General features: G+C 42.5%; 1 protein-coding gene across 1 annotated transcript in view; it reads left to right on the top strand.

Annotated features, from left to right (window-relative positions):
• Positions 1-15,113, top strand: part of dst (dystonin) — a gene marked incomplete at its 5' end in the record, with an annotated part of 100,839 nt that overhangs the window by 58,978 nt on the left and 26,748 nt on the right. The window contains 16 exons of the mRNA XM_079229655.1: positions 1,057-1,290; positions 1,426-1,710; positions 2,047-2,595; positions 2,817-2,993; positions 4,002-4,125; positions 4,659-4,867; positions 5,010-5,327; positions 5,426-5,592; positions 5,722-5,878; positions 6,321-6,447; positions 6,624-6,674; positions 7,596-7,831; positions 7,989-8,118; positions 8,489-8,688; positions 8,804-9,302; positions 9,652-11,120. Coding sequence (XP_079085781.1) covers positions 1,057-1,290; positions 1,426-1,710; positions 2,047-2,595; positions 2,817-2,993; positions 4,002-4,125; positions 4,659-4,867; positions 5,010-5,327; positions 5,426-5,592; positions 5,722-5,878; positions 6,321-6,447; positions 6,624-6,674; positions 7,596-7,831; positions 7,989-8,118; positions 8,489-8,688; positions 8,804-9,302; positions 9,652-11,120 — 4,932 coding nt within the window. The remainder of the gene's footprint in view (positions 1-1,056; positions 1,291-1,425; positions 1,711-2,046; positions 2,596-2,816; positions 2,994-4,001; positions 4,126-4,658; positions 4,868-5,009; positions 5,328-5,425; positions 5,593-5,721; positions 5,879-6,320; positions 6,448-6,623; positions 6,675-7,595; positions 7,832-7,988; positions 8,119-8,488; positions 8,689-8,803; positions 9,303-9,651; positions 11,121-15,113) is intronic.

Here is a 15,113-nt window from a genome sequence, read left to right as displayed (position 1 = left end):
CCAAATGCAGCATTTTATTATGATTTTTTTTTATTAATTATGATTCTTTTATATTCATAAAACAACTTATATTTTCCCATTAAAATAAAACAAGCACACAAATTAACTGAATTAACAGATTTTATTTTGATCAAAAAAATAATCGCAAGTATCTCGTCGTTGGTCAGGTACCGTCTGTATCTGGCCGCCATTGTGATCAAATATTTGCAAAAAGCACTTATAAAACGCGAAAAAAAAACAAAGCTGCTGCTGTAATCTACTGTACTGCTGCGCGCTGTGGTCCTCGTGCGTAATGGCCAGGGTCTTCTAGCAGGCTGCTCCTGCCGGGACCTGATGGGTGCGCGCGGCTCTAGCTCAGTGGGGGATGGGCCGATTTCAGAAAACGACACCTCTTTGGAAAGGTCAGAGCCAGTAGAATTGAGGGCTGCTACCGAAAACAAGATTGACAGCACTCGGAGCCTATAGAATCCAGAAAGGCGTCGTCATTTGTGAAAAGTGAAATCCGAGAAGTTGAAAGTAGCTTCCCTAGACCTGGTCCCACGTTGCCTCTCCATGTCCAGGAGGGTTTTTTTCATGAGACACAGGGTAGAGGAGGAGCATATATCAGTGTGGATTTACCAGGGAAAATGCGTTTTCATCTCCTAAATCAACACAGGTAAGCAGCATTTGCTGATTGTAAAGAGATAAAGCGATTCATGATGCTGTGTTATTTTGCTCATATCTACCTGATGCTTTGGTGTAGAGGGATTTGGAAGGTATGTCTGGAATCTGTGTGGAATTGTCGTGCTTTTGGTCTGACTTCTGACTTTTTTTTATATACTTTTATGATTATCTTTCTTTCTGTTTGAGTTTTTTTGTTAAATGGCTTACTGATTCTTGTAGCAAAGGCTTTGGGGTTTATTTTGATGTGCAACATCAATATATTTTCTTGTGATGTATATGTTTTTTTTTGCAATAAAATCAAAAGAACCTTTATCAGGGCTACGGATTTCAACATGCCTCCAAAGTTTTCATCACTTTCATTGGGTGACTATTTTTCCTCTTTCTGATTTTAAGGCTCTGCAAAAAGACGTATTGACAAATGCCAGTGCCTTGAATGACGTCATCACTAGTACAAAAAAGTTTCTAGAGGAAAACCGGAGCAAGCTGATGCCCGACCAAATCGTCATGATTGAGAGCAAGTTGGAGGAGGCGAAAAGCAAAGAAAGACTCATCAACCAGCGGGCCGAAGAGTCCAGGAAAGATTTGGAGAAGGTTGTTACCACAGCCATACAACAGGAGAGCGAAAAGGTCAGAGTTCAGATGACCTCCTTAGAGTTTGTATTGTCTGTAAAAAAGTATGTAATGCATCATATTTTAGATTGTTATTTCAGTGTTTTTCACTTTTCAGTGTGTTGATGATCTGTAATCCATCTGTCTTTTCAGGCAGCAGCTGTTGAGCGACTTGAAGAAAGTAAGAACAAAATTGAAGGTCTCCTGGACTGGATATCCAACATAGGGAATGAAAACAAGAGTGGTCTGGATCAAACTGACCATATAAGTAAAGAGAATGGAAACCTGCCAGAAGAAACCTCAGCCACGGGACTGATGGGAGCGGATGACGATGCCAATGGAAACGCTTTACGGGCCACTGAAAATGATTTTGGCAGAGAGACCAGCGTGAAGAACGACGCCTCCCTGCAGCTCGATAAGCAGCATGACAGGGTCAAGGTATAGTAGGTTTGCTGTAAAAATATGAGAGAGAATAGTTACTCAGCCGGTCAACATCTGGGAGTTTTCTGCTATTAGTTGAGGCAGATCATCATGAGTAAATGTAAAGTTAAAAGACACAAGTAGCAAAGAAATGAAAAAAGTAACACTAAAATCCAAATGTTACCTTTCTATTTCTTGATCTATTCAACAGGAAATGCCAAGAAATATAAAAGTTGCAACATTTTATTTAATAAGAAGAATAAAGATGAAGAAATGAGGATGAAGAGATGTAATTAAAGATAATAATTACAGTATGTATTGGTTTTGCATCCTCAAGTCTTTTTCGTTCCACAGGCCCGCCATCAGGAGATTCTGTCCCAGCAGCAGGATCTGATCATGGCCACCCAGTCAGCGCAGGCTCTGCTCGACAAGCAGGCAAACGTGCTGTCTCCGGAGGAGAAGGAGAAGCTGCAGAAGAACATCCAGGAGCTGAAGGGACGCTACGAGGCCTCCCTGACGCAGTCTGAACAGCAGATGAAGCAGGTGCAGTGCGTCCAGGAGGAGCTGAAGAAGTTCCAGGGTGACTGTGATGAGTTTGTCGGCTGGTTAGACCAGGCGGAGGGAGAGATAGAGCAGCTGGGAGCCGCTGAAAGCTCCCTCAATATCCTTAGTGATAAACTCCAGCGACAGAAAAGCTTCTCGGAAGATGTGATTTCCCACAAAGGGGACCTTCGCTTCATCACCATGTCAGGACAGAAAGTGCTGGATGTGGCTAATGCCTGTGGATTGTCTGACTCTGCGGCTAAGAGCGCTCTGCTGGATGTTGATACTTCAGGAACCTGCTCTGCTGTCAAGGACAAGTTGGATTCAGCAGCCAGCAGATACAAAACACTACATTCACAGGTATTTAGTCGGCAGCTGATCAGATGGATCTGGAGAGGTTGCAATAATCTTTTCTTGCCACTAGGTGGAAGCATTTGTCTTCATTGAAAACATATGCGTCACGCTGTCTTCTGTGAGAGTGTCAGTGTTAGTCATTGTTATCTTTGCATGTCCTTTATTATCTAGTATTTTTAATTCATAATATATATATATATATAATCATTTCTTTTCCTTTGTTTCAGTGCAATCTGCTCGGCAACAACCTCAAAGATGTGGTTGACAAATACAAAAAATATGACGACTCGAGCGCTAGTCTATTGACGTGGCTCAACAGCTCTGAGGAGGATGCGAGAAACCAGCAATCCGAGGCCATAGCAGCTGACCCACAAACACTACAGAAACAGCTGGAGGAGACCAAGGCAAGCCAGACCTGTTGTGCTTAGGCCTCGTCTTGATATTGAGTGCTCAGACGTTTCTCAGATTGTGCTCTTCTTTATCTGGATGTACATTTTCTTCATATTTCTGTGAGGCCTCTCTAATTCTTGAGGCCAACCCATGAGTCATGTGGAAAAGTCCTTATGATATTTCTTCCCATATGATGCATTATGTTTAGATGATAACTGGATCTTCACAGAAATGTCTGGTGCTTGATTTGTATTTGCCTGAGCAGACATCTTTAAGATAAGAACAGATAATACGCAACTTTATTTAGCTCGGGGGAAATTGCAATGCTGCAGTTGCATCGCAAACTTTTCTCAATGTGATGTGAACTTTAATGGATGTTAAGTTACGAGTAATCTAATTCAATAAATTAAGAAAAGCTTTATTAAGAAATAACAAATGCATAACTGGAGCATTGACTGGGTGATAAGGTCATGGCACAATAGACCCTCCTTACCATATACAGTGTTTCCACTGACTTAAGTACAACACAGTTATTTTTAGCTCTGTGTTCAAATTCAAACCCACATGTGAATAGTTTAACTCTGGTTATGTGAAGCCTACAGGAGGATAAGAAACGATGCAGTCTTTGTGTCAAAGCTTTTGGCAGCAGTTAGCTTGAACATTTCTCTGTAGGGAGGTAGTGACTTACAGCAGAGATATGCCAAGATAAGAGGCGCCTGTGGGCCAAACAAGAAACACTGTTCTTCTGGCTTTGGTTACAAACCACTGCAAAGAATCCGGAGCCTTTCTGTAAGTGTAAGAGTCGAGGCAGACAGGTACATCTAAACATATATCTGGATATCTCTAGATATTTACTATTTACAGAAGATATTATCCAGACATTGTTGCACATTGTCACTTTATTATCTGCAATCCACCATGCAAGTGAAATGCATAATCTGTACAGTACAGTTTAAATGTTGACAGAGGACATGTATTCATGTGGGTACTGTTTAATTTTAATTTTTCTTCTTGATCTACAGGCCCTTCAAGGTCAGATGACAGGACATCAGACTGCTATTGACACACTACGCAAAGCAGCTGAGTCTTTGATAACATCTGATGGAGACCTGCTCAGCAACTCAGACGACATCCAGGAGACAGTAGGTGAGGGAAAAATCTAACTCGGGCTCAGGTTTTGCACCATCTATAGAGAATTTGAATGGTTGTATGTGTCATCATTGACACTCAAATAATTTCAGCAAATTGAATGATGCCAGACATGGAAACCTCTCTACTATGCTTGGGAACGTTTTAAAATCTCATAGCACTGCAAAATGTGAGCCTTGCAACTTGTAGGTAGGTTGTTAAGCAAGCAGACTGCTCATTGTCAGTTGGCAACAATCTCATCATACCTCAGTGTCCACCATTATTTTTCTAAAATTTACACAAGGTATCAGAGTGAAATATAGCTCTTGGAGCGCTCTCATTTATATTCCTTCTCTCCAGTCATTAGTTTCTTGGCTTACACGTAAAAATGCTTTTACTCTACCACAACCTTAGTAAATGTACCCTTATGACACTCATGAATGTCAAATAAATTACTGCTTTGGTTTGAAATGTTAATCTCCCAATGCGTCCCAAACAATGAGAAAATGTTCAATTTTAAACATAACCTGGTTTGTTTACCTTCGCTGTAGATGACATAGTTGAGCGCTACGACAACCTGTCCAAGTCCGTGAGTGATCGAAATGAGAAACTGCAGATCACCCTCACTCGCTCCATGAGTGTCCAGGATGGTTTGGATGAGATGATGGGATGGATGGAGGGAGTGGAGGCCAGTGTGAAAGAGAAAGGACAAATCCCCCTGGACTCTGCATCTATTGGAGATATCCTCAGCAAAGAAGTAGTATGTACTCTTCTCATCATTTTCGCAGTCCAATAACCAGATACTGTATCTACTGTTTGATGCGGTCTGTGGCTGCTTTTACTCACTCTATAATTGCTTTATTTCTCCATTAAACCTGTGTTCAATCCTGTATTTTCTTAAGGCATTAGAGCAGGACATAGCAAGTCGCCAGAGCAGCATCTCAGCCATGAAAGCCAAAGTGAAGAAGTTTGTGGAGACAGCAGATCCCTCTGCTGCTGCCCTTCTGCAGACTAAGATGGATGTTCTCTCCCAGCGCTTCTCTGATTCATGTAACAAGCATAAGCAAAAAGTGTCCCAGCTGGAGCAGCTGAAGGAAAAGGTGGAACAGTTTGAGAAGGTTACAGATAAAGTTCAGCAGTTTGTTGTGAAGCGTTCACAAGATCTACATGAGACAGACGGGCCAGGGAAAACCTTCAATGAACTGTCTGAGCTGATGCAGGTAACTATCCCGCTGACTATGTTTACATCCATAAGTGGATTTAAACTTTAAGTAATGTAACATTTTCACCAAAAATGTTGCATATACTTTCGCTGCAGGACACTAAAGCTGAGATGGCTGAATATGCCAGTGATTTGGAGAAGCTGCAGGCTCTGTCCAAGGAGCTGTCTGAAATAAGCCCAGATGGAAACAAAGCCCAGATCCAGAGCAAGATGGACAATCTCTCAAATATATTCAGCACCTTCAAAGACACCGTCAACAAAAAGTAAGCCGGGTCAATGGGAGGAAAATATAAGGTTCCACGTTTAACAAATATAACCTCCTTTTCCTTTACAGTAATGGCTGTATAATGTACAGACGGGTGCATGATATGACTGATTCTTGTCTACTACAGGGAAGACGAGGTATCATCCTGTCAGGACCAGCTGGGAGAGTTCAGATCTGCAGCCAGCGCTCTCACCAAGTGGCTGGAGCAGACCAGTGAGAAAGTACCTGCGGTCCAACCAAGCAGCAGTGTGAAAAGTCTGGAGAAGGACCTGCAGATAGTCACTGTGAGTCATGCAATTAATAAAAAGTTTGTCTAACTGCACTTTAAGTGCTGGAACAGAAGCAATTGGTGTTCCACTTTGCATCCAGAGGAGTCTGTGTGTTTTCCAATAGATAGATGTAAGTGTATTTTCATGGGTTATAGTCCTATCCTCCCTGAACTCCCCATCATTCGAACCTGCTTTCTCTGCCAACTAATGATGGATGGATGGTATGTGTTTACACAGAACATATCTGGGAGTGAAACACTTTGTTGTCCAGCAGAAAGACTATTTGCTTCACAAGATCCCTGGAGTAGATTCTGAACAACAAATCACAAAAATAAAACCACACACAGAAGCGAAAAAAATCTGTTTTTTCATGTTCTTCCTGTGACTTTTCAGAAATCATGTGTTATGAATTCCATGCTCCTACAGTATTATACCATTTATCTGTCTGATTAATCAGGGGTTACTAGATGAGTGGAGCCTCAAAGACCCTGCTGTCCAAGACCTGAGCAGTAAAGGATCAGCGCTATGCAGCCTCATGACTTTCCTCACATCCCCCGCCAAGTCAAAGACCTCCAAAAAGTCAGGTAAAAATCTGCATACTTAACCTCAAATGTTTGAATCATTCAGTGGAATGGGAAGCATGGTGTTTGGGTGCACTTCTGAGTACCTTTAGCTCACTAACCATGAGAGATTGTGGAAAGATGTTCTTGACAGTCTGCCTGTCCTTTACTCAAGCTTTGTCTTGTGTCTTTTGCATCAGCTCTTACTAATGGTGGTGGTCCAGCGAGTCATTCCTACCTAACAAATAAAGGTAATCAAGTGTGTATGTGGATGCTGCTGTGTAAATACATAGTTTGTGGTGTCATGTGGAGGGATTATGGCTGGTTTTCAAAACACTGCTATGGCTGTGGTGTCTCTATGCGAAAGAAAGATCAGACTACGAGTAATAAAGTTAAAGGAATAAAGAGGGAGTTTATTGCCTTTTCTACTTTTTTAATGGCCCAATTGAGCAATTAAGTCTCAGGCAAGGGAGTGAGTTATTTCATCACCTTCCATCTATCGTTTTCTTAAATTAATCAACATTTAAAGGCTCAAATCCATTTACACACACAGGGAGGACATTTGATAAGATAAGATAGGAAATATATTAATTGCATGCCAGACATTGTTTTATTTCTATCTATAGCTCTCTTACTTTTCTTTCCATGAGACTTGTTGCAAGTTAAATTCACAGTACCACTTGTAACTTCAAAAACTTGTGGTAAGCTGTGTGTTTCAAACTAATGAATCCCACCTGTTCATGAGGAGATGCATGTTCCCAAGATGTGATCATTATATAATTATCATGTCCAACACCCCTGAATAGTAATAAAAGATTCCAAGTTTCAATCACAAATATATCATACAACAGTAACAGCATGTCATGTGCTTCCCCCTGCAGAGGCAGTCAGAATAACTAAACGACTCGTACTCTCTTAAATCAGTCGTATGTGTAAGAACACATCTGGTCATATGAGTGAACTTGCAGATGGCCCATAATTTATTCTAAAAAGAGCCGATGATTCGCACAAATACTTTAATTTTAGTTGTATGGAATGGTTGTTATTTTCCTCATTTTCTGAACCTACTGCACCATCCGGCTACTATATTAATACCACTGTTATCATAACTTCATGTTCACACGTTAACTCCCGGTAACGAGACCTAATAGAATAATCTTTGCTGTTCTCAGAGCTGATGGTAATTCAGCAGAACATGTCGTTCGTCAACGAGGGATACGCGAGCCTCGGGGAAACCCTGAAAGTTCGAGCAGCAGACCTGAGTAGTTCGGTTCAGGAGGTGAAAGAGGCCCAAAAGGAGACGGACAACATGTTGACCTGGCTGAGGGACATGAAAAAGACTGCAGCATCCTGGAACAACGCAGCCACAGAGAAAGATTCAGTGAAATCAGAACTTAAACAGCAGAAGGTAGATAAATCCTGTTGTTCACTAAATGGCCTGAATAATTCTGTGAACTATACACACAGTCCTCACTGACTTTGTCTGCTGTGGATAAGACACGCAGGTGACACTGAAGTTTAAAATCCCAAGATTCAGCCACTATAATTTGTTTCCTTTCTCTCAGGCATTTGAGGATGGCATGAAGCAAAAGCAGGAGCAGCTCCAGAAGCTCAGAGAGACGCTCCTCAACTTGATTACGACTCATCCAAACTCCCCCGAGGCTGCAAAATGGAAGCAGATGCTGGAAGAAATAGGTATGCAGTAAGGTGTTGTCTCTTGATGGTCCTGGGTAATTTATGTAACTGAAAGTGTTAGAGGTACATTGAATCCCACTGACAAAATATATATCTCATTACGGCAGTGACACAGAGTAAAGGCTGCTACAAAATGACAAATATGAGAAGTTAGACCATTACTAGTGTTCATCTCGTCTTCTTCCCACCATATGCATACATAATTTGTCTCATTACCTGCTCTCTGCCACACCAGTTAAATTAACACGTTTGTAGTGCCAAGTCCTGCACAATGGGAGGTTTTGCTAGGAGAACAGTAGGACAGTGGATAGCACGGTGCTGTTATGCTGACTAATGCAGACTGGTGTGATTGCTCTGCCCTCCTGCTCAGATGCTGCTTGGGCGGATATCAGCGGCTCTGTAGAGGAGAGGAAGCAGCACCTGGAGGAGTCAAACAAAAACCTGGACATCTTCCAAACAACTGAGCTGCAGCTTGGTCAGTGGCTTTCAGAGAAAGAGCTGATGATGAGCGTCCTCGGACCCCTCTCGATAGACCCGAACATGCTTAAGATGCAGAAGCAACAAGTTCAGGTAGGCATGATGCAGGCTGTTTGGAAAAAATGTGAGGCTTGTGCATCTTCTAAGTTCCAGAATGTCCTGTAATTTTCTGGAGGAATGCTCATCTTGACTGATTTTGTCCCTCCAGATCCTCCAGAACGAATTCAAGAGCCGCAAACCTCAATATGAGCAACTCGAGGAAGCTGCTTCTGCCATCCTGAGCTCCTCTGGCAACCAGGACCCCTCCAGTGGGAAGCTGGTGAGGGAGCAGCTAACTGCCGTCACCCAGAAGTGGCAAGGCCTTACAGGACAGCTGGACCAGCGAGACAGCCTTATCGACCAGGCCGCGGTGAAGACGGGGCAGTTTCAGGAGTTACTGAGAGGCGTCAGTCAGACTGCCACTCAGCTGGAGAATCAGCTCACCAACCATCAAGGCCACAGCACACAGCCCGAAGCTGTGAAGAAGCAGTTGGAGGATGTCCATAACATCTCGGCACAGCTAAGAGAGGAGAGGAAGAAGCTGAAGGAAGCTGAGGCCATCAACGCAGAGCTCACGGCGATGGTGACTGAGGATTATCTCAAAGCAGACTTGGCCAGGCAGCTGGAGAGTGTCAGCAAGCCTTTCAAACAACTGGAGGAGAAAGCAGGTTGGCCTTGTAACTTAACCTAATGATGCAGTGTTGTAATGTTGCGAAAGAAAGAAGCATTCTATTTGTGTTGAGTCACACTAAGATATATTTATTCTATGACAACAACGTCCCAACAGGCTAAATGGTTGTTATGACAATCACTATTGCTGAGAATACAAACTGATGAAGGCTCTACTTTTTTTGCTCAACTCTTTTACAATTAATTTTACATTTGGCAACTGCTCACTAAAGTATATCTAACACGTAGAATGAACATTTGTATGCAACAAAAGTCTTTTGTTTCCACTTTTTGCACAAGAGGTGTTGCTGCATTTAACTCACTAATTGCCACATTTCTCTGTTTCAGCAAAACGGATTGAGCATCTCAACTCAACCTTTGCCAGCTCTCAGCAGTTCCATCAGACCTCCAAAGACTTCCAGTCATGGCTGGGTGAGAAGCTCCAGGACCAGTCTAAGCCCCAGCACATCTCGGCCAAAGTGGACACCCTGCAACAAACCCTGGAGGAGCACAGTAAACTCCAGAAGGCTCTCAGTGAACACGATGAAGCTTATAACACAATCACTGGGGAAGGGGAGATGCTTCTACAGAACACTGACGGTGCAGAAAAGGTGGCACTACAAGGGCAGCTTACTACACTCTCGTCCCACTGGGAGGAGGTGAAGAAGAGCTCTGTGGAACAAGCTGACAAACTCCAGAATGCCCTGCAGAAATCTCTGAAGTACCAAGAGCATGCCGAGAAGCTCAGCTCCTGGATTCAAGAGTGTGAAGCTAGCGAGGGACGAGTCAAACTCACTGTTGATCCGGTCACTGTGGAGAGCTCAATTTCTCAGGTGAAAGCTCTCCAGAAGGATGTCGACAAGCACAGAGGGATGATGGAGCAGCTCAACGCCGCTGCAGATAGCCTTCTTGAGGTGGCCAACACAGACACTGACGCTATCAAAGAGGAGAAGGCGAGCTTTGGCAAAAGAGTGGACAGTGTAGTGGAAGGTCTGCAGAGCAAAAGGGAGTCCCTGGAAAAGATCTCACACACAGTTAAGGAATTTAATGATGCCTACAAAGAGGCAAAGGGTCAGCTTGAAGGGGCTAAGAAGCAGGTGGACAGCTATGAGTCACAGGGAGTTCAGGCACACAGTAACAAGAACCTAACAAACATGAAAGCCCAACATAAGAGTTTAGAGGGAGTGCAGAACCAAGTAGAGCACCTGAAGACCTTGGCCAAGGACCTTGTGGTTGATGTCCCAGATGCTGATGGAGTGACAGACCTCTTGCTGCAGGCTGACAGCATGGACAAAGACTACGGCACCCTTAACAAGAAACTAGAAGAGACGTGCCAAGTCTTGGAGGGTAAACTGCAGGGTATCGGGCAGTTCCAAAACCGTATCCGTGAGATGTTCACCCGTTTCACGGACCTGGATGACGAACTGGACGGTATGGCTCCTGTGGATCTCGACTTGGCCACTCTTAAGGAACAACAGGACAGCATTCAGTGCTTTGTGGCAAAGCTGCAAGAGGTGATGTCCAACACGGCCAATGCTGGAGACAGCTGTAAGAAGATGCTGGAGACGGAAACCTCCCCTGACCTGATAGGCCTGAAGAGAGATCTGGACGCTTTGAGTAAGCAGTGCGGTAAACTGTTGGACAGGGCTAAAGGCAGAGAGGTGCAGGTGCAGAGCACTCTCACCAAACTGGAGGAGTTGTATAGTAAAGTCCACCAAGCGGAAGATAAACTTTGCAGTGCTGTGGGCAAGGAGGCATCGCAGGAGGTCGTAGGCATGGAGACAGACGTCATCAACCAACAGCTGGAGGCCTTTAAGGTATGCTTTCTCAAATTAAACATTGATTTTGTTTTTTTGACTAATCATGGAGTGTCATTGAAATCAGTTGGTTGATGAGTGTGAATATATGTGAAATCACAGCAGCAGTTACTCTTGTTTTTGTCTTTTTTGCATGAATGTAATAGCAATTCTGCAACATGCATACATTACATTTCTTTTAAATAAGAAAGATTGTGACAAGTGGAACAAATGTCCCTTTTGGTTTCAAACAGGCAGTTACTGGCAAATGCTATTTTTATTGTTACTATGAATTCATCTTTGCTAAATGTTGAATTCTCTCCTGGGCTTCGCATTAACATTTTAATATTTTAGATGCTGTCTATCCCAAAAACCTTGCACTAAAGCAGATTACCAGCAGGCTCTTCACTGAACACTTGCTTCCTACAATCCTCTGGGGACTGCTGGTTCATTAGGGGCATCTGGTGTTAACAAAAGAGCTGTGGCCCATATGCAATGATGGTGCAGGAGGGAAAGACCGTCGCAGCCAGGTGGTCGCCAGCAGGGCGTTACTTGATTCAGTGGTCCCAGTAATGAAGCTGGGCCTGCATCCTGGTCTCTTTACATTGGCACGGTTGTTCTTTTACGTTTGACATTAACTCAGGCTCTAAACTGAGAGTCTTATTTGGTGTTTATTTGACCAGCTTGACATAGACATCAATTAGTAAAGTGATGGTTAGTTCGCATTAAAATGTTCTGAAACCTGTATAGTATTTACTGCCTTTTAAGGCTTATAGTAATATGATGACACACACACTAGTAGTATATTTTATAGCTGGTTCAAAGCAGCCCAAATGCTAATGAACATTATAATCCCAAATGCTAGAGATTATTCCTTTTTGTATTGTATTATGGCTGTCTGGACAAAACAATAAAATAATATAGATAATCAAATATGCAGTACTAAAACATACCATACATAGTCATAAATGTCCTTTCAATTTCTATAACTCTCCATATTGTCTATTAAATCGTGGAGGTCTTTGTTGGTTTCAGTGAGGGATAAAACTAGGGGTAGCCATTAGCTAGATTTACAGACAGATGCAAATATTTTAAAAGCCTATAAATTCCTGTGGAGTTTTCCGAAAGAGGATTAACCTATATTTAGAGGTGACATTATGAATCACATCTTAATTTATAGTATTAGATTGTATTACAAATAAAACAATGTAAACAGCAGAGTATAGGCAAATGACACAGATCTGTACTAAGATATAGGTCAAGGGATTTTTTTTGTAATTACGGGGGTGCTGCACTCACGCAGGAGGGCAACAACCAAACCTCCAGTGGAGATACATGGATTAAAATATAACTTGGGTGGTGGGGGTAGGGGGTGTCAGTTTGTTGTGTGGAATTTGGTTTAAAGGCCTCGCAGGGAAACTATTAAAGAAGTGATTGATTCAAATTGTTGCTCCGCAGCGTTGTCATGGTGCATGTTTTCACCCCCTCTTTGTCCTGTCATCAGTCTGGGTTGTGAGGGCATATACAGCCTCAGCTGCTGCTGGAAACCCCCCTTTGTACTCATTTATACCAATGCTTAGCATCAGGGGGAGAACTGCCAAAAGCAATATCGGAACTAAATAAAGCTCTTTCTTTATTTAGTTGCAGCATGAAAACATTAGATGATTGTGTCATATTCTGTTTTATGTTCAGTGGATCAGGCTCTTGTTTCTGTAGGTAAGTGTGTTTTATTGGCAGCTGTTGAGAGAAAGAAATAAACAGAGAAAGACAGCGCTTGGATTTACCTCTTTCATGCGCTGTTACCATTTTAGGTCAAGTTTTGAAAGAGACATGCCTGACTTCATGCGTTTACTCTTGTTTTTTACATGAGATGTGCAGGAGCTCAGCTGAGGGAGTCCCGGTGTATGTATGATCTCTATGTACATTAAAGGGCAGCTCCAGTGACTCAACACCGCTGGGGGTTGGTGTGGGTGTCGTCTTTCCTCTGTTCAGACATTACATCAGCGTCTCTTACAAATTTGGGATGGAGTTTGGACCATCTGAATCACACTAGCTAACCCGCTTCATTGAAGTTAAAGTGTCCTTGTGAGCACGTCATGCCGCTGACTCACTGCCAACTAGCAATGATACACTCTTCTCAAGTGAAACATGAACCTTCTGCGAGACAGTTGCTCGACAGGTTGCGTACACATTGTTCCGCTGGAGGTGATTATGTTGAGTTTTCTATTCATCAAAGGTTTCTAGTCTTTGTTTCCAATGCAGACCTTCAAGTGTTAAAGCAGTCCTAACCCGAACCTAAAGGCCACATGTGTGACAATGACCTGTTAGCTGTTGCATATTGTTTCAGACCTCTGGTTCCTTAGTTGATACGTTGACTTTACCTCTTTTTACAGTAAGTGGCTGCTTGGTTTTCTGGATAACAACTGAATTATCTTAACTCGTGTTATCAAGTTGATTGTCAGAAAATACATATGAATGATAATGTATTAATCAAAATATTTTTTAACAAGTTGTGTCAACTTGATAGTCTTTTCCGGCACATTTTGGAACTGATTGCTAAAATAATCAGCATATTTAATAAATTGCGAACATCAATGTATTTAAATATTCATACAACCAAGTCAGTTGATAATCCAGGAAGCTCTCCTCCAAGTCTGACTTCATTTGATTAAGTTACAGCTTAACACAAATAAAAAGAACAGCACATCCCCGTGTAACTCAAGTTTGGCTATTGCAGTGTTGGGTACACTATTTAGCATTAATAAACAATGAATTCATCATTTATAAAGCATTATTCCAACATGAATACTCATTAGTAAATCATTCATAAACACAGTTATGCTAAATGGTGTGCACTTATTATAAAGTGCTACCCAGTGTTGTGTGCAGTGCTCCAATGAAATGCAAAGTATTCATACTGTCTGTAGAACATATATATGGGACAGTGGAAATAAGGGACCTGCAGCAACTAGGAAAAATATTTTTAAAAGTGCAATTTGCATTCATACATTCAGAAGTCTGAGTATTTTAAAAAAGTATGCAGGTTTCAGTGGCTGAACTTTTTTTTTTTAATCCCACCAGATCAAAACTGCCTTTTTTTGTTATCTCTGCCAGCATCCTCTTTTTGTCTCCTCCCATGCGTGCAGATCTGGACAAAGAAGTTGGGATTGTTCAGCTTCTGACCGAGCTACTGTGGCGTAGACAATCCAGGAAACAAAAATAAATTTGCTTCATTTTCTCCCCTATTCTACTTCCTTCTCCTACCCTGGTCACTGAACATAAAAAGCGCCTTCATGCACTTGGCAGACACGTTGGTGTTAAATTACCTGGGACCTGTGCCTCCCTCAGCATTCCACAGTAATTAAGAATATCTGCAGGGTCCACAGCAACCGTCCACACGAAGAAAACAGAGGGCAAAGAGAGAGGAAAAAAGGAAAAATGTGTATCTATTTCAGAATAGTGTGATGTCATCAGAGTGAGAGCTACTGCTGCCTGCTGGTCTAGGTTTTTTTTGTGTGTGTGAAGTTGAAAAGCTGGTGCGTATCGCTTCCCCTCCCCATTCCCTCAGTCACTGAATGAAAAAAGAAAAGTGAGCGATTGTGTCAGGATGCAGAAGATGGCTTAGAAGTGAAGTCATATGGGCCATGCTGACATAAGGGGGTATTAGAAAAAAGGAGAAAAAAAGGGTCATGTGTCCACCAATCAACATGTGCCGGAGCGGCTCTCTGCACAAATGGAGTTGTGGCAGATGTTGTCTGAATAATGAGCGGGGGCGGGGCATGAAATGCTCTGCCAGGAGGGTGTCTGTCATTGCGAGGGAGCGATGAGAGAGAAAGGGCAGGCTTTTTTGTTTATCCAGGAGTACCAGCTCTCCTCAGAACTGCCAACAGTTTTTGGTAGAGCCTTGCCTGTGGATATTTTCACTTTGCACTGAAGAATTTCCTAAAGCTCGCATGGATGCTGCAAGGATATCAGGGGAAAAGAAGCACTTTGGACCAGAGGAATAGTTTTTTC

The sequence above is a fragment of the Taurulus bubalis genome (genome assembly GCF_910589615.1).
Source record: "Taurulus bubalis genome assembly, chromosome: 14".
NCBI lineage: Eukaryota > Metazoa > Chordata > Actinopteri > Perciformes > Cottidae > Taurulus > Taurulus bubalis.
Note: the sequence above shows the minus strand (reverse complement) of the source record. Positions and strands in the feature narration are given on the sequence as shown.